At 39.7% G+C, this 19,082-nt stretch overlaps 1 protein-coding gene across 1 annotated transcript in view; it reads left to right on the top strand.

Moving 5' to 3' along the window:
• Positions 1–19,082, top strand: part of LOC149819293 (uncharacterized) — a 32,078-nt gene that overhangs the window by 635 nt on the left and 12,361 nt on the right. The window contains exon 2 of the mRNA XM_089985746.1: positions 563–2,289. Coding sequence (XP_089841872.1) covers positions 563–2,289 — 1,727 coding nt within the window. The remainder of the gene's footprint in view (positions 1–562; positions 2,290–19,082) is intronic.

Raw genomic sequence — 19,082 nt, forward strand, 5'->3', positions numbered from 1 at the left:
AAGTTTGTGTATATGCTAAGTGTGACAATTAGAACACAAGGCATGTTTCCTCCTCTTTTTTTTCGTGAAGTTTTTTCTGTTTTGTTAAATATTATTTTTAAGGTTGAACCATCTTCTTGTTATTCCTTGATTGGAATTTTACTTCGAAGAAAAGTCACTAAGGGGAATGAATGATATTTGATTCTGTTTTATTACTGGAAGGAGTTAATTAATTTCTCAAGATGTTAAATTCTTGTTCCACAAAGTTGTGTATATGCTAAGTGTGACAATTAGAACACAAGGCATGTTTTCCTCTTCTTCTTTTTTTCGTGAAGTTTTTTTCTGTTTTGTTAAATATTATTTTTAAGGTTGAACCATCTTCTTGTTGTTCCTTGATTGGAATTTTACTTTGAAGATACGTCACTAAGAGGGTGTTTTGAACTTTTAATGCATCCATTCATCGGAGAAGCCAGGATAAACTGACATGAAGCATTGTGGTGCACAATGCAGCATACCAAGCTATCACACTTTTTGTGTTCGTCGGATTTTAATGTGGATGCTTGATTTTTGCGGTTCTATGCAGAACATGGAAGGTGAAGCTGTGGACGAGTCAATTGTTATTCCAGATACTCCTGATAGATTGAGCCGAGAGAGGATTAATCAAGGAAACATAAGTTGTGTGTTTGAAGAAGCGCATGATATCCAGGGTGTCCGTCAAAGGGATGATAAGACTCCCATGGAGAAATTCGAGAAGGAAGTTAGATTAAGTGTTAATCCTAATGTAGAAAATGCCAGTTCTTTTTTATTTTCCAAAGAGTTACCTCGTCGTAGGAGGAGCAGTTGGAGGTCGAATGCCAATGGGAAATGCTGGACTTCTGTCGCATTGGGAGGGGGACGGGGATCTTCTCTTGCTCAACAGACAAGGGGCATTAGATTTGCTCGTATGGTGGGTTCTTCTAGCGAGTTTGATGATAATGGTGTTCTTAATGCTATGGCAGATAATCTTGAGGCAGATTCTCTGGCTCACCATGCATGTGCTTCAGATGATTCTAATAAGTTGGATCTTACTTTTCCAACTTCTGAATCAGCTCGGGATGATAATTTGTTTGGCAGGAATAGCGTACATGAGAGGTCTGCCACAGAAAATGGCGCTGAATTTTGTTCTCAAACTCAGCACAATGGTGGCAGGACTTTTAACAGAAGAGGGAGGCTTTCCTTGCATCGAAAGAATATTTCAGAAGTTGATACAAGTCCTGTGTCACTTCCTGGGCCATCTCAAGGACAGACTGATTTGCCACCAGTTGTGCCAAGTGCCTCTCTTAATTCTGGTATATCTCGTTTCCATCAAGTTCAAAGTCCAGGAGCTGGCTCCTCTTTGTGGGGAGGTTATTCTGTTGATAGAACTAAACTGCCTGGTGATTCCTTTGATGATACTATACAACACCAACTGGATAACGTCTTGTCTTCTGACAGCAAGTCTGAAACTCTCAGCAAAGGAGAGGTGGTCGAATTATCCAGTGCAGGCCTTCGCAGGAAAAATCCTTCTACTGTTAAATATTCTGCTATAAACAGAGGAAGATCATCTCTTGGTAAATGCAATTTTAGTACCTCGAAGAAAGTATCTTCTGGCTTTTCATCGGATTTTACTTTTAAAGAAAATGACAAAAATGTTGGTACTTCTGCACTGTATGAATTTTCTGGAAAACCTGGTACTAAACGTGTCTCTGATCAAGTTGATAATCCCAGAAGAAAGGGAAAAATAGAATTAGAGTCAGTTTACAATGTTAACTCAACAAGAGATGCACAAGCTAAAAAACATCAACTCACTGGTGAGATGGGCCATTTTGATTATAGATTGGATCATAATGCACCTAAAGGGGCAAAGGATGAAAAACAAGATGGTGTTGCCAGACATAGCGATCATCAGCACACCAATATCAGCAGGAGAAGTGACAATGATGTTCAAGAAATTGGACCACATGGTGAGTCTCTTCTTCAACCAAGGCTTACTGAAGTATGTTCTTTGCAGTCTATTCCTGTTCCAAGACAGACACGTGGCAGAAGGCTGGTACGGAACGGATGCATCTCCCCTCTTAACATAGCACGTATGAATAAAGTTTCCAATGAGGGCAACAAAAAAGTCATGGATAGCAAACAAGGTGGTTCTGGAGAATTGAATGTCTCTGAAAATGCTGTTGTCAACCAGAGTTCTGAACACCAGAAGGTTGACAAAAAGAAAGGGAAAGAGGTAGTGTTTGACAATGTGGTGGCTGATGTGTCTTCTGCTTCCCAAAAGCATTCATCAGGGAGGTAATTGTCTAGTCTTCATAATTCTGCAAGATGTCACTTTTTTCTGCTTATGTGGCTAATGTTACAATTTTTTTTTGTGTGTGTGCATGCATGTGCGTGTATGTGTGTGGGGGGCATGGAATGCATCCCTAGGACCCTTTTTTTGTTAGATACCATCGGGTCCCCTCAAAAAATCATAGTTGCAGGTGTTTATTCCTTAATTTGAATCTTTTATCATCAAGTTTATTGCAAAGTACGAAATGAGCCATTGGTTTTTAGTCTCTAAAAACACATCTGAACATGAAAAATACCTAAAAGCAAAAAAACCTGCAACTATGACTTTTTGAAGGGATCTAATGAAAAAGCCTTCCTAAGGAATGCCTCCACACACACACACACATACACTCCTGTTTGTTAGCCATTGGTATTGCTTTTTGTCACTGCACACATATATGATGCAAAAAATAGAGCTTAGGACGATATATGTAGGGGTGGCAATCGGGTCGGGTTGGCGGGTCAGCATACCTCAACCCGAACCCGACCCGTTTATTAAACGGGTAACCCGACACGACCCGCCAACCCGCTTAATAAACTGGTTGGGTCGGGTAAACGGGTTGGGGGGTCAGCGGGTTGGCGGGTCGGGTTGGTGGGTTGAACCGCCCGCCTAACCCGTTTATTAAACGGGTCAGCCGGGTTGGCATACCCCTAACACGAACCCAACCCGTTTAATAAACGGGTTAGGCGGGTCGACCCGTTTATTAAACGGGTTCGTTTTTGCCCAACCCGAACCCGCCTAAGAGGCGGGTTGGCGGGTCATGTCAGGTTTTGCCACCCCTAGATATATGTTCATCTGAAAGCTTTATACACACTTACACAGTTATTTCTTGTTGCTAGGTCGTCGCCCAGAAGCGACGCGTCACACCGGCGCCCGGGTGTGGTGTCAAATAGGCAAGGGTTCCCTCACTTTGTTGGACGGGTGGGGGTAAAGAAGTTAGTCCAAGACCATAAAATTAGGTTAGCCACTTGGAACATAGGGTCTTTAACTGGTAAGTTGGTAGAGTTAGTAGATGTTATGTGTAGGAGAAAGATTGATATTTTATGTCTTCAAGAGACCAAATGGGTAGGTGAGAAAGCTAAAGTGATAGAACCTTGGGGATATAAGATTTGGTATACAGGAATAAATAGGAATAGGAATGGAGTAGGGATTGTTATGAGTCGTCAGTTTATAGATAATGTAGTTGAGGTCCGTAGGAAGGGTGATAGAATTTTACTTATTAAATTAGTATTAGGTACGGATATTATTAATATTATTAGTGTTTATGCACCTTAAGTAGGTTTAGATGATTCCATTAAGCATCAATTTTGGGAAGATTTAGATGGAGTAGTACAAGAGACATCTTATGGAGAAAAGCTTTTCATCGGCGGTGACCTTAATGGACATGTAGGCATTAGTAGGGATGGATTTGAGAATATCCATGGAGGCTATGGTATAGGAGAAAGAAATGAAAGTGGAGAAAGGATTTTAGATTTTTGTTTGTCCTATGATATGATCTTAGCAAACACTTGGTTTAGGAAGAGGGAGTCTCACCTAGTAACATTTAAAAGTGGGGTTAATACGAGTCAGATAGATTTTTTCCTACTTAGAAAGAGAGATAGGGGTTGTTGCATCGATTGTAAGGTTATACCAGGAGAAAGTGTAGCTACACAACATAGAGTCTTAATTTTAGATCTTAGAATTAGACAATGCCGCAAAAGGGATAGACATAGGATAGATCCTAGAATTAAGTGGTGGGCACTGAAAGGAGCTAAACAAGGAATGTTTGTAGAGCAGGTAGTTAAGGAAGTTGATTGGTGTCTCGAGGAGGATTCAGAATCAATGTGGAATAAGATAGCGGGTGGTATGAGAAAAGTAGCTAAGGAGGTATTGGGTGAGTCTAAAGGCGGTGCACCACTAGGTAAGGATACATCATGGTGGAACGAGGATGTCAAATTAGCTATTAAGGTTAAAAGAGAGTGTTATAGAAATCTAAGTAAGAGTCGTGATAATGAGAATTTGGAGAAGTATATGATAGCAAAGAAGGAAGCTAAAAAAGTTGTTCGAAACGCGAGGGCTAAGGTATATAAGGAGGTTTATGACAAGTTGGATACCAAAGAAGGCGAGAAGGATATTTATAGGCTTGCAAAGATGAGAGATAGGAAATCGAAGGATTTGGGTATGGTTAGATGTATCAAAGATGAAACGCAAAGGGTTTTAGTCAAAGATGAGGAGATTAAGGAGAGATGGAAAGATTATTTTGATAAGCTATTTAATGATAGTCATGCTCAAGATCTTGGAGACTTCTCCATTCCTTTTCATGAGATAAATCGTGACTTCATGCGCAGGATTCAAAAGAAAGAAATTGCAGAGGCTTTGAAGAAAATGAAATCTAGAAGGGCAGTTGGCCCAGATGGTATACCTATCGAGGCTTGGAAATGCTTGGGAGAGAAAGGTTTAGAATGGTTGACAAATCTTTTTAACTTGATTTGGCGAACAAATAAGATGCCTAATGAGTGGAGGAAGAGTACTTTGGTGCCTTTATATAAGAATAAGGGTGATATACAAGATTGCACAAACTATCGTGGTATAAAACTCATGAGTCACACTATGAAACTTTGGGAGAGGGTGATTGAGTCTAGGTTGAGGAAGGTTGTCATGATATCGGAGAATCAATTTGGTTTTATGCCTGGAAGATCAACTATGGAAGCTATACATCTTCTTAGACAACTTATTGAAAGATATAGAGAGAGGAACAAAGATTTGCATATGGTTTTTATTGATTTAGAGAAGGCATACGATAGAGTACCTAGGGACGTTCTCTGGTGGACAATGATGAAGAAAGGTGTTTCTCTCAAGTACATTAGTATAATTAAAGATATGTATGAAGGAGTAGTAACCAATGTCCGCACTTGTGGAGGGGTGACAACCAATTTCCCGATAACGGTTGGGTTACATCAAGGATCTGCTTTAAGCCCTTTCCTATTTGCGATAGTGATGGATGAGCTTACGAGATCAATTCAAGAAAATGTACCGTGGTGTATGTTGTTTGCTGATGATATTGTTTTGATTGATGAGTCTAGAGCTGGGGTTAATGCTAAGTTAGAATTATGGAGACAGACATTGGAAGCTAGAGGTTTTAAGTTGAGTAAGAGTAAGACTGAATATATGGAATGTCGGTTTAGTAAGCAACGAAGTAGTGATGGGAGTGTAGTGAAGCTTGGTGAGCAAGATATACCGGTGAATGATTATTTCAAATATTTGGGATCCATCATTCAAAAGTATGGAGAAATTGATGGAGATGTAAATCATAGGATAAAGTTTGGGTGGATGAAATGGAAAAGTGCTACTGGAGTGCTGTGCGATCGTAGAATGCCATTGCGGTTGAAGGGAAAGTTTTATAGGACGACTATTAGACCCGCTTTACTATATGGTACGGAATGTTGGGCTGCCAAGAGACATCATATTCAAAAAATGAGTGTAGCTGAGATGCGGATGCTTAGATGGATGTGTGGAAATACAATAAAAGATAAGATTCGGAACGAAGAGATACGTAAGAAGGTAGGTGTTGCACCCATTGAAAATAAGATGCGAGAGAATCGTTTACGGTGGTTTGGACATATTCGGCGAAGGCCTAATGATGCTCCAGTTAGAAGGTTGGAGAAATGGGAAAATATATTAGTTAAAAGAGGTCGGGGTAGGCCTAGGAAGACTTGGATGGAGATGATAGGAAAGGATATGAATGCTTTGAACCTCACCGAGGACATGGCGTTGGATAGAAATGATTGGAGGAAAAGGATTCATGTGGAAGACCCAAAATGAATTTCTTTTTTGGTTCATATCGCTGACCCCAATTGTTTTGGGATGAAGGCGTAGTTGTTGTTGTTGTTGAAGAAATAAGAATGAACCATTTTTCTTTAGAAGAGTTGTTAAGACAAAATATCCTTTTAATTTAGTTAGTACATTGCTGCAACCCATGTACACTTTCAAGTTTCAACATGTTTGAGGATGTCATTGTGGTGGGATTTGTACAACAAGATGTAACACTACATGTTTGTATAGTTCTGTGTTCTATTCTTAAAGGATGGGTGCTTTGCCACTCGTTGAACTAGTTTAAATAAGTAAAATGTGAAATTGTTGCTCGCCTAAAGAAAAGGAGAACCATGAAGGTAATGGAATCATTTTACCCAAACATTTTTAGTTTTTGTTTCCTAATATTAATTAAAAAGAATTATAGTTCTGAGTTTTCTATATATGTATCTTTTACAAAAAGTTAAAAAAACATTGGAAAGTATTATGAAGATATACATTGTATGGGGATAAGTGCTGCATAAGTAGATAAACAGAATATAGTCCTTGATAACTTATTGTTATATGTATCAGTGTCAGGAATGAGCTTGGGTTGGATGCCTGACCAACTGATTATCATTTAGCTAGATTTATTAATTCTGCATAAATTGGCCTGATCTAGCATGGATTTTGTGAATAGTTCCATTGTAAGCTGAAATTGGTTGGTCATATGAGTTGAATTTCTGCCTAGAGTTTGGATCCATTGAGGAGGGGTTATGCGTTTTCACAGATCTAACTTGATCTAGCAGCATTTACGTCTCTTTTTACCCTAAACTATCTTGGGGACTAGAAAATGTAATCACATATAGTTTTTTTTCAATTTCATTTAATTGGAAGCAATTTATAGATTAGTGGATGGAAATGATATATTGCCATATTGGTGGTTCTTTGAAGCATTTGGTGTATTTCATGTCCTTTTTTCATACTTCATGAGTGGTTCATTTTTTTATTAGGGGGCCTTAGATTCCTCTCTTGGAGATTCTGGAGTCATTTGTGTTACTAACCCTTTTTCTACCCCATCCAGGACCCGAACCTGCCCAGCTGGAGTCCTGCCCAACCGGGGATTACACAGAAGAGAAGAGAAGAGAGAGAGAGAGAGAGAGAGAGAGAGAGAGAGAGAGAGAGAGAGAGAGAGAGAGAGAGAGAGAGAGAGAGAGTCTTCGAGGACTCTCCAAGAGTGGGATGCCTTTCCTGGAATCCCCTTTCCCCAGGACTCTTCCCGAGTGGTACGCCCCTTGGAGAATCCCACTTTCTTTAGGACTCCCAGTTACCTTAGGACTCTCTGAGAGAGTGGGACACCCCACTGTTATCCCATCCAGGGAGGGACTGTGTGTCACAAAATGAAGATAAAAATAATCCGTTAGAAGTAAAAATTTTCAAATATCTAATAATACGCATTATGGTACTCATGTGTACAAAGGTAGGAGAGTGCTGAAATTGACTGGCTGTGTGAACTGCATGTGCTATGTCTGGTCTGATAATAGTCAAGTATGTCAATACTCCAATCATCTGCCGATATGGAGTAGGATCTTCCAGGAACTCTCCATTATCAAGTTTCATCTTTGCATTTATCACCTTAGGAATATCTACTCTTTTATCATCAATAATTCCAAAATTGTCAATAGTTTCAATTGTAAATTTTGATTAAGACATTTGATACTCTCTAAGGGAATATGCAACCTCAATCCCTAAGAAAAATTTAAGAAAACCAAGGTCAATCATTTCAAAACTTTGTTTGAGAATAAATTTAACTTGATCTACTCTCTGTTCATCTGTTCCAGTTACGATCATATCATCAACATAAAGTAATAAAATAACAATACCTGCAACGGAATTCTTAACCAACAAAGTGGTGTTAGTATAATAGGAAGTATATCCAAGCTTAAGCTTAACAGAACTAAAACGATCATATCAAGCTCTTGGAGTTTGTTTAAGACCATACAAAGCTTTTCTAAGGCGTATAACTTTTCCCTTAGGAACATTATATCCAAGGGGTGGATCCACATATACTTCTTATAAATCACCATTTAAAAATGCATTCTTAACATCTATTTGATAAATTGGTCACTTCCTAACAGAGGCTATGGTTATGAGAATTCAAACAGTAGTCATTCGTGCTTAAGGAGCAAAAATTTCATCATAGCCAATTCCATATTCTTGAGCATATCCTTTGGCGACTAATCTCGCTTTATGTCTTTCTAGAGATCCATCACTTTTTGTTTTAACTTTAAATACCCACCTACGTCCTATTGATTTCTTATTGGTTGGTATGTTAGATAACTCCCAAGCTTGAGATTTCTTTAATGCTCTAATTTCTTCATTCATAGCATTTTGCCATTCAGGATAGTCTTTTGCTTGATTATATATGGAAGGTTCAAAGTATGAATTTTTTTTTGCTAAACAAGCTCTATAATGATGTTCAAATGATTCATATGGCACAAATCTATCTGATATTCTACGTGGTCTTTCTAAGTGCGTAGTTCCATTGTTTTCTATGTTTGAATATTTTTTCAAGGCACCTAGTTGTTCATTATCTTTTCTTCTTTAATATTGAATGACATTTGGATGATCCTAGGATTCATTATATTGAATATCAGTTTGAGATTCATTTACAAGTTATCTCATTAATGTCTTCATTTTGTGTGACATTGTTTTCAAGGAAAATTTCTAAAACATTGTATTCATTTTCATCTTTTTGTGTGGTAATATCAAAACCATTTTCTTGTTCTAAAAATATGATATTTTTAGAAATATATAACTTATTATTTTTAATATCATAACACTTAAACCCTTTTTGGCTTTCTCCATATCCTAAAAATATACATGGAATAACTTTTGGAGATAATTTTTCATTCTTACGAGTGAGTACACATCATCTATAGCCAAAGACCCTTAGTCTAGGACAATGTTATTAAAAGCGCGCCTCAAGGCGCAAAAAGCGCGCCTCAAGGCGCAAAAAGCGCGCCTCAAGGCGCAAAAAGCGCGCCTCGCCTCAAGGCGAGGGCCTTTGTGCCTTGAGGCGCAAGCATAAAGCGCAAATGCCCCAAGGCGTGCGCCTCATACGCCTTGAGGCGCACGCCTCGGGGCGAGGCGCGCCTCAAGGTGAGGCGTATACGCCTCAGATTTTTAATAACAGGGTCCGATAAATAAAAAATTCTGGCAAGTTTGATCGCCTACCCAAAGCCGGTGATCTTCGACAAGTCTGCGACGAGATAAATGGCAACCGACAAGTCTGCGACGAGATAAATGACTATCAGACTGCTGATGGGAAGACTACCCATTTGTATATAAATGGCAACCGTTTAGAGGATCCAGTGCAGGAACAATGGGGACGAGGAGAGCCAGTCCACGGTTGTCATCTCCGGCTGTCGCGGCGATGGCGATTCTGTCGGTCGTGGAAGCGGCGTTGCCCAAGGCGAGCGACGACAGGAGGGAGGTGAAAATTGCTGCACCTGTTGCTGTTTTCAAGTTGGTGGAGCTGGTTAAGGACTTGGGGAGGCTTTGGAGGGAGAGAGTTAGCCGACGACAACAATGGGGCTGGGAACCTGAGCTCTACTCGGGCCAGTTCAGACCGACAGCTGCAGCTGGGCTCGTCCAGAAGACCCTCCGGAGAGGGAGGTATGGCGGAAGGGCGGAGAAGGCACCCGAGCTCGGGGGCCTCCGCCCAGCCTCCTTCTGCCTGGCCGATGGCATCGGCAGGTTTGCTGCTGCTGGCGCCGCCGGGGGGTGGGGGAGGGGACAGAGAAGAAAACAGAAGATGAAAAGGAAAGGACGGGGACTCACCGGAGTCCGACGGGTGGCGATGCACGAAGGAGAGGCGATGAGCAGAGAGAGAGAGGCGGTGAGGAAGAACCCCGGTAAGGGGTTTTTTCTAGAAAAAAAAATCGGGGGTCCGGTGGGTGCTGGATCCGGGTTGGGTTAAAGAACCCCAAAGCTTTCCCTGTGCCACAGGATTTGCTCATGAGACCTATGTCCAAAAATTTTTCACCTTAGCCTCTGCCAGTTTGCTCCCTAAGGTGTGAAAATGTCTACATAAGTTTAAGCCAAGAGTTTTACATGTAGATATGGAAACAGATATCGGATTTGCTCCGTATCCAATTAAGTGTATATTTGGTAGAAAGTTTCGATCCAATTCTCAAGAGAATCAAGAGAATCTGATAATGTAAGTTCATATCTCCATGTCTGGTAATAATTTGTCAGATTGGATTATGGATCCAACTTTGCACCATATCCATTTGAACCCCTAGAATCATTGGTCAGGCACGTGTGGACCGGACTTGAGCAGCACTCGACTTGGAATGACTGTTAACCAGATCCAACTACCGATTGAAACATACGTGATACTGAGTCTGGACTATCTGGGGCCTTGGGGAGCCCAATATTGTTGGTCGATATGTATCGTATCTACAGAAAATCACTATACATCACCCTGAATCAGCTATTTTTTAATAAATATAAAAAATATGAAAATTCAAAATTTTCATATTTTAAATATTATTTTAATAGTTTTAACACATGTCATGTTCTGTTTGACGCATAATATTTTTTATTATCTTTTGGCTGATACAAAATGACTCCCGAGATTTTGCCGTTTTTAACTTTTGTCATTATGCATTGTGGGAGCTATAATGGATACTGACTTCTATTTTTGGGGTTCTTTAAAGGAATGAAGTGTTGGTGTAGGAAAGATGCATCATGTTTTTCATGCATATTATTTTGTCACCAGTGAAATTATTGATTTTACGATGGTTGTTGCTTTATCAATAAAGCAATTTTTATTTATTTATAATTTTAAATATTTTTTATAGTTTTTTTTATTTATTTTTTTAATTTTTTTTGAGGCGTACGCTTTATGCCTCGAGGCTTACGCCTCGCCTCAGATTTTGGTGGAGCGCCTCGCTACGCCTCAACGCTTTTCACAACACTGGTCTAGGATAATCAGGTGGGACATTATAATATTTTCTATTGTGTAAAATTTTTAATTTTTGAGGAGGGCAACCTATTTATAAGGTATATTGCAGTAAGAGTTGCTACTGCCCAAAAATATTTGAGAATAATCTTAGATATTATAAGAGTTCTAATGGTTTCTATTATATGCTAATGCTTTCTTTCGACTAAACCATTTTGTTGTAGCGTATTAGCACATGACCTTTGATGAAGTATTCCATTTTCTCTTACATATTGCTGAAAGTCATTAGACATGTATCCCCCCTTGAATCAAAACAAAAAATAGATATATTGGCCTTCAAAAGATTTGTCACTAATGAAAATTTTTAAAATTCTCAAACACTTTTAATTAATTTTTGAGAAAATATATCCAAGTATAACGGGAGTAATCATCCACAAAAATAGCATAATAAATGTATCTTCCCTTGCAACAGGGGCATGGCCTCAAACATCAGACTGGATTAATTCAAGAGGTTTAGAAGTAGAAAAAGACCTCTCTTGATATGAAAGTGATTTCATTTTAGCAAGAATACAATCAATTCATGAGATTTGTTCATTACAAAAAGTCCTCGGATGAAAATCATGAATAATTTATACATACTAGGATGCCTTGGTCTTTGATGCCACAAAATTTTATCAATTTTTTGAACATTAAGAAAAAAAGTCTCGATAGGGATTTTCATCTGATCCATATAATACAAGTCTCCTTCTCTATGCCCTTCCCCAATCTGCTTCCCGGACTGAAGATCCTATATTAAGCATTGGTTAGAAGTGAATGAGACTATATTCATGATCAGTGATTTGAGAAACATAAAGCAAATTTAAATTTAGTTTTAGAATAAATCTTATTTGTAGAATATTAAAACTAGAACATTTTTCAAAATTTTCAATTCCACTAATATCAAGAGAGGTTTCATTAGCAGTAAAAATATTTATTTTACTAGTAGAGTTACTATAATTAAAAAGTATAGATTCATCATACGTCATATGAAATAAAGCACCTAAGTCTAAAAGTCAAGGAGCCATACTTAAGAGTAGAAGAGGATGAGACGGTGGCACCGGTCACGGATTGTCCTTTGAGTAGAAGTTGCAATGCCTCCACAAGTTAAGAAAGAGACATATTTGAAATTGATTTGTTTGAAGAGTCTTGGTCAACTTATGAAGTACCAACCTAAGCAACCTTTTTTTCATCTTTGTTCTTGAATTCCAGACAAAAAGGTTTAATATGTCCCGGTTCCCCACAATTGTGGTAAAAATATCTCATTTTTTCCTTCCATCCCCTTTGCCTTCATACACACGATTCTTCTCATAGTTGTTGTTCTTATAAAAGTGTTGGGGTTTGTATGTATGAGTGTTGGCCCTTGATTTTGACACCGCCAACACATTGTCCTTAGCTTCTTTTGCTTCATTTTGAGACCTTAATCTAGTCTCTTCCATGCAAACTTGAGCTAAAACCTCTTGGATAAGAGGAAGCTCATCTTGTCTTGTATGAATAATATTGCTTATCATTTGTTCAAACTCAGGCCTCAAACTTCTCATAAATTAGAAAAATTGTTCGTTATTTATTTGCTTCTTTCTAAGTTGAGCATCATTGGGAGTTTCCTAAATCGGCTCCAACTTAGCAACTTGATCCCAAAACTTTTTTAAAGAGACAAAATACTCTAACACTTTTTTCCCCTTGTTTACAATTGTGAATCTTATCTTGAAGCTCCCATCTAAATGCAATATCACATTGAGTATATGTTAGTTTAATAAAGAGCCATGCCTCATTGACTCTTTCAAATTCTAAGATAGTGTCACATGTATCTTCATTCATGCTTCCTATGAATAGAAAAAATACCTTAGCATGGGAATCCTTTGAAAACTTCTTCCTTAATGATTTCATTTTTTTTAAATATTTTTTATGAAAGTAATTTGTGGTTCTATTGCGGAATCATCAACATACTCCCACAATCCTTTTCTAACAAAAATTCTTTTAATGGCGGTAGTCCATAAATTGTAGTTCTTTTTATCAAATTTGATTGGGACTACTGTCATGACTTCTTTATCGGCCATGAAACCAAAGAATATAAAGTAAGAGAGAAGAGAGAGGAAAAATACATGCTTAAACCACTATGAACTCCTTTTGAAGCATCAATGTCTCTATATATTCACGTGAAGACCAATATTAAAAAGTTGGTAGGCACACTTTCCAAGGCAAGGCCCGATCTTCACGCCACTTCAAAAATGCTTGTGAAAGAGTTGAATATCTCTAAGGAGTCAAACTTGCTTTGATACCATGCTATGAACGGATGTATACACTTTGGTGAGCCACTTATGGGCAATAGAACACTTTGAGAATGTGATCTCTTATGGGTCAATACAAGAACACACAAGAATAAGCCACTCATGAGATGAGAACACTTATAGAAATATCAAATATTATTACGGAATAACCCTTAGAAAAACTTAATACAAATGAGAAGGGGCAAACCCCTTTATATACAAGTGAAGGCATATAGAGAGCCGTTGAGACCTACCCAACGACTAGAATTCTAGCCGTTGGGTAGGGTCCAATGACTCCCTACCAAAAACCCCATCAAGGCTGGGATATGTTACAATAAACTAAATAAATAAAAATAAGAAAATAAAAAATATAAAGACTTATTTCTGTCGTATATATAAAAAGACCAAAATACCCCCAAACTATAAATATACAGAAATGTGTAAACATACATATATGTTTACATTTAACACTATGGATATACACTTGATCTTAATCTTCTTTTTTGTTCTATAAATAGGCATGTATAGTTCATTTATTTTTTAATGAGATTTATTGAGTTCAACCTCTAAGTTTCATTCTCGTTCTTGTGTGTGGTGCCCCCTAAAGGAAAGATTCTGCTCCCTCAATCGCCCGTCCATCTCCATCCATCGTCACTTAGTCGGCAACCAATTTCTCCCTTCCAGCCAATGCATTTGCCTTTTGCCTCGATCCCAGTGCCCACCAGGTTAGACATCCATCTCCCTCTCCCTGTCGGATTCTTTCTCTAGACGTGTCCTTGACCTAAGACATGCCCAAGCCTTCTTTTTGCCCCCCATAGTTTCCCGATGGTTGTGTCCAACTCGGCCACATGCCTGCTACAGCATGTCTGACTCTAACCCAAGCCCTCCGCAACCTTTTGTGCTGCAACTGTTGTTGCACCCTCGCTTCCATCGCCGCACCCCTTGTTGCTACAATAGCTACCTCGTGATTGCCTCAAAACCAGCCCTACTTTAGCCACATAGACCTTGCTCCTTTACGAGTTTGGATCCACGCTCCGCTAGGCTAGACTGATAGAACCGATCCATCTAGGAGTCGGGTTCTATAATTTGGTATCAGAGCATCCTCCTTGGGACCCTTGCAACCTTCTCAGTTTTCGTGCAGTGACCCCGGGAACCACGTCTTCTCTCCGTTTGCTTTTTGGATGCTGCAACAAGGGTCCACGCCCTTCCCGCCTCCATTCAGGTACGATTCAATGCACATATTAAATTTTGAGTATTTTTTTTCAAATCTGTAGCGTCATATTTTTATCGTGTGGAGTGTTAGGTCAGCCCTATGTCGATGTAGCCTGAATCCAGAAGATTTGCCCGAAACATCTTTGGGTTTTCGTAGAGTCGGGCGACAATCCCGATGACTTCATAGTCATGTGGCCGATTTTTCCTAGTCGTACCAAGTCGGATATGTATCTCGGTTCAGTGTAGAAACTTTTGGGAGGGCCTGACCAACCAAGGTGATCGATCGTTATGCCTGGGATGTTTTTGTCTTGTGTGTGGGAGCCCCACATCCACTGGGCTATGTGCGTACTCGATGCAACCAATACTTTTCTGTGACTCCAATTCATATCAAGATCCTACGCATTAAGGTCCCACACCCTTCTTGTTTCCACAATCTGGAAACCCGCAACATGACGAGGTCCCAAGAGTTAGTTGAGGAACTCCTTATCACATTTGATGCCTAGACCGTCAAGGTGGACGACCAAACCGCCGACTTGAGTCAAAACGTGAATACTCTCAGAGGTGTTTTGATAGCGCTCAACGGGGAAGTGGACGAGCGTTACCAGCAGTTCATCACTATTGTAGTAGATATCCGACACGATCATCACAGAGAACCCAACTCGGGCGGCCAGTCATCGGGTTCCTTAAATAGATCCTATCAGGCTCGACAACCTAGGTTGGAGTTTCCTAAGTTTGTCGGAGACAACCCCACAAGTTGGATATTTCGGGCTGAGCAATACTTAGATTGCCAGGATGCCTGATGAGGACCAGGTGACCTTTGCCTCGATTTCCCTCGAGGAAGATGTGGTTGGTATCCTAGTTGAGAATACCTACTTGGGAGGGCTTTTCTCGAGCCCTAGTGATACGATTTGGTCCCTCTACACCAATCACCATATCTCGTTGTCCAAGATTCGCTAACATGGCAACATTATCAACTACCAGGCAGAGTTCGAGAGGTTGAGTAACCATGTCACCGGATGGTCCCAAGAGTCGTTGATTGAGACTTTTATCGTGGGCCTCAGACCAGACCTACAGATCGAGGTTCAGATTGTGAGACCTTTATCACTAATGCAAACTTTTGAATTGGCACGAGTGGTCGTGGAGAAACTATTACGGATAAACTTGCGTTGGACCCGACTAGGTGAGACATCCATTCAAAGTAACACGTTCCAAGGAAGCACGACCTCTAGCAGGACTGTATCCCTACCCGTGCAGGATACCACTCCCATGTCTTCAGAAAAGGCCACAAATTGCTCTATACAGTCGGTACAGGTGCCGAAAGTGCGCCCCAAGATTCAGGTTAAGCGACTCTCCCGCAAACTGATGTCAGAGCATCGTAAGAAAAGCCTTTGCTATAACGATGATGAGGTATGAGAACCAAGCCACAAGTGCAAGTTCCTGATCATGTACTTGTGCGAGAGCGAGGCTGAGGAAGAGATCATTAACACCAAATTGATGGATTCAGTAGAGGACGCTTCAGAGATATCGTACCACATTAGCCGATGTGGAGGTGCCCCCCTGACGATGAGGATATCAGGTATAATCGATCAATTGGTGATTTCAGTGTTGATTGATACCGGTTCGACACACAACTTCGTGTGTGTGCAAACGACTAAGATGGCCAAGTGCTCAACCACCCCTCAACAACCTTTTGAGGTAGTAGTTGGGAACGGGATCCAACTCAAATGCAACGCCCTCTGCCCTAGAGTTCGACTGAAGATCTAGAGGACCATCCTGACTACAAACACGTTTGTACTGCCAATTAAGGGTGTGGACATACTCTTGGGAATGCAGTGACTCTAGACCTTGGGTTCTCTTCGATGGAACTTCAAGGACATAAGTTTGATTACGGAGGCCACCAGGTTTCAATTTGAGCTCCTTCTAGGACACCTTCCTCTCTTGCCGAGTCTAAACAACTCGCCAAGGTTGTTCGAGTGGGTGTCTCTAAGATGTTTTTGATGGTGGCAGCAGATGGGGTACCCACAACCTCTACAAAGACGCCGACTGACCTGGAGGCCTTCCTGTAGGAGCTAGGCACAATGTTTGATGAGCCCAAGGGCCTACTGCCCTCTCGGTCACATGACCATGCGATCCCGATAGAGCTTGGGGCCAAGCCAGCTAATGTTGGGCCCTACATATTATTGAAAGTATATATAATATAAAGTAGTATAAACATGTGTAAAGTAAGTTTATAAAGTTATTATGTAAATACCCTATAGTAAAAGGGGTATATTTGTCTTTTATATTTTCTTTTGATGTACTGTAAAGGGGGTCAACCCTTTTTAATATGTAGGTGAGTTCTCTCACATAATAGAAACATAATGAAATAAGTTAGAGTCTTCTCTCATTTTTCTCTTTTTCTTGTTCTTGCATCTTCATCTTCGTGTTTTAACATGGTATCAGAGCCACTTAGGGAACAAGGGATTGCTGATTAAAGAGGTTGGTGAAGCAGACGATTCATTCTGGGTCACCTCGGTTTGCGTGCTCAAGTGCTAATATCAGAATCAGCTCTGAGTTTTTTATCGATTAAAGTGTGGATTTGTTAGCCCTCATTTTTAGAAGATTTTCTAAGCAGAAATCTTGGCAATCTGCTAAGTGGCTGACTTTTTATTGATTTTTCTGTGATTTCTGGATATTGAGGTATTGCATGTCCAAATTTGGGATTTCTGTTCATTGTGATTCAATCGGTGGGTGTTTGGGTCTTGGATGAGTCCTATTTTGGTCGTTTTGGTATATGCTAGTAGTCAGATGTGATTTGGATAGATATTATTCACATTTGGCTGAGATTTTGTGATGATCGTGAAGGGTTACTACAAGCGGTAACCTGGATTTGGGTTGGTGCTGTTATCAACATTGAGAGATAAGTGCAGCTGAGTGTATTGGTTGTCTGAATATCATTGTATATGATATTTGTGGTAGTGTGGTTATGATATACACAGTTTGGCTGTGAATCTGCTGACAGTAACATGGATTTACCTGGATTTGGCTTGGTGCTTGTATCGACTTTGGGATAAGTGCAGCTAAGTGGGTGGCCTGAATATCATTGTGTATGATATTTGTGGTAGTGTGGTTGTGATATACACAGTTTGGCTTTGAATCTGCTGTGGTTTTTGCTATGATTGTTGCTTATTTTTTATACTGAGTGTGAGTATTCATGCTTATGTGAAGGTGAGTGTGAATTTTTTTGGTGTTATCGTCTGTTGGTTTTTTGGTTATATTCTGCATATTTTTCCTGATATTCTATTTGTGTGCAGGGACATTAAGTATTGTGGTTTAGGGGTTGTGTGAACTATGGAGAAAGAGGGAATTCAAATTATTCTAGTGAAGTTGAATAAAAGAGGTGGGAGTAGGTCTAGAGGACGAGAAAAGATGGGATTTGCTGGAAGAGGTGACCTTAGTTCTGTTCATTGTCACCATTGCAAGGGCTTTGGTCATATGAAAAATTATTGTCCTATTCTCAAGACAAAGAGAGGTAGTGCATCTGTAGTTTCCATCGAGGGTGGGAGAGTAATGCCCAAGGATGAGCAGTCAGTTGGTTCTTCATTAGTTGGTAGTGAAGTGATGAGTAGTGGGTAGCTTCAGAGATTGAAACATGTTCAGCAGGAGATTCAACATCAGATCCAGCAATTACGACTTCTTGCTTAGTCAGCCATTGACCCTTCTTTATCTGCCACTCCTGCCTCCTCTGATTCTGCTCTCTTAGGTATTTCAGGTCTTTCCTCTGGTTGGCTGATAGACTTTGGAGTTTCATGCCATATGATACCTCATGAGTTTGTCCTTGTTGACTGTCATTCCTGCAGTGACATCTTTCGCACTATAGATGATTCGTCTATGTCTGTTTCTAAAGTAGGTTCAATTACTTGTGATTCTTATCCTGATAGTAAATTTAATCATTCTCAAGTTTATCATGTTTCTTCTCTTATTATAAAACTTATTTTTATGGGTCAAATTATCAAGCTTAACTGTAATGCTATCTTCTGCTCAGTTGGTTGTGTTGCCTGATCAATTGTCAGGGAAGAAGATTGGGATTAGCCATATAAGAGGAGATCCATATTATCTGAATTGGATGATATGAGGGAGTGGAAGGAAGTTGGAACTGGATATGAAGCTTTAGTTTTGGATGAGTCTGTTTTGTAGCACCAGAGACTGAGGCATATTTTTAGCTCTAGATTGCAAAGTTTAGTGTCTTTAAGAAGTTTTGGAAAATCCAAGCTAGTTGTGTCAAATCATGTTAAAGTTTGTGTGAGTTGTAGATTATCTAAAAGTCATGCCTTGCCATTCAAGTCTAGTGATAAGGGAATCAAAAAGTCTTTTTGACTTGGTACATTCAGATGTATAAGGTCTTTCTCCTCTTGTGTCATAAGGGGGATTTGTGACTTTTATAGATGATTGTATAAGGTTTACATTGATACGTTTTATGAAAAATATAAGTGATCTTTTTTGAAAATTTTAAGAGCTTTTATGCCAT

This window comes from Nuphar pumila, chromosome 13 (assembly GCF_984573655.1).
Source record: "Nuphar pumila chromosome 13, dmNupPumi1.hap1.1, whole genome shotgun sequence".
Lineage (NCBI taxonomy): Eukaryota > Viridiplantae > Streptophyta > Magnoliopsida > Nymphaeales > Nymphaeaceae > Nuphar > Nuphar pumila.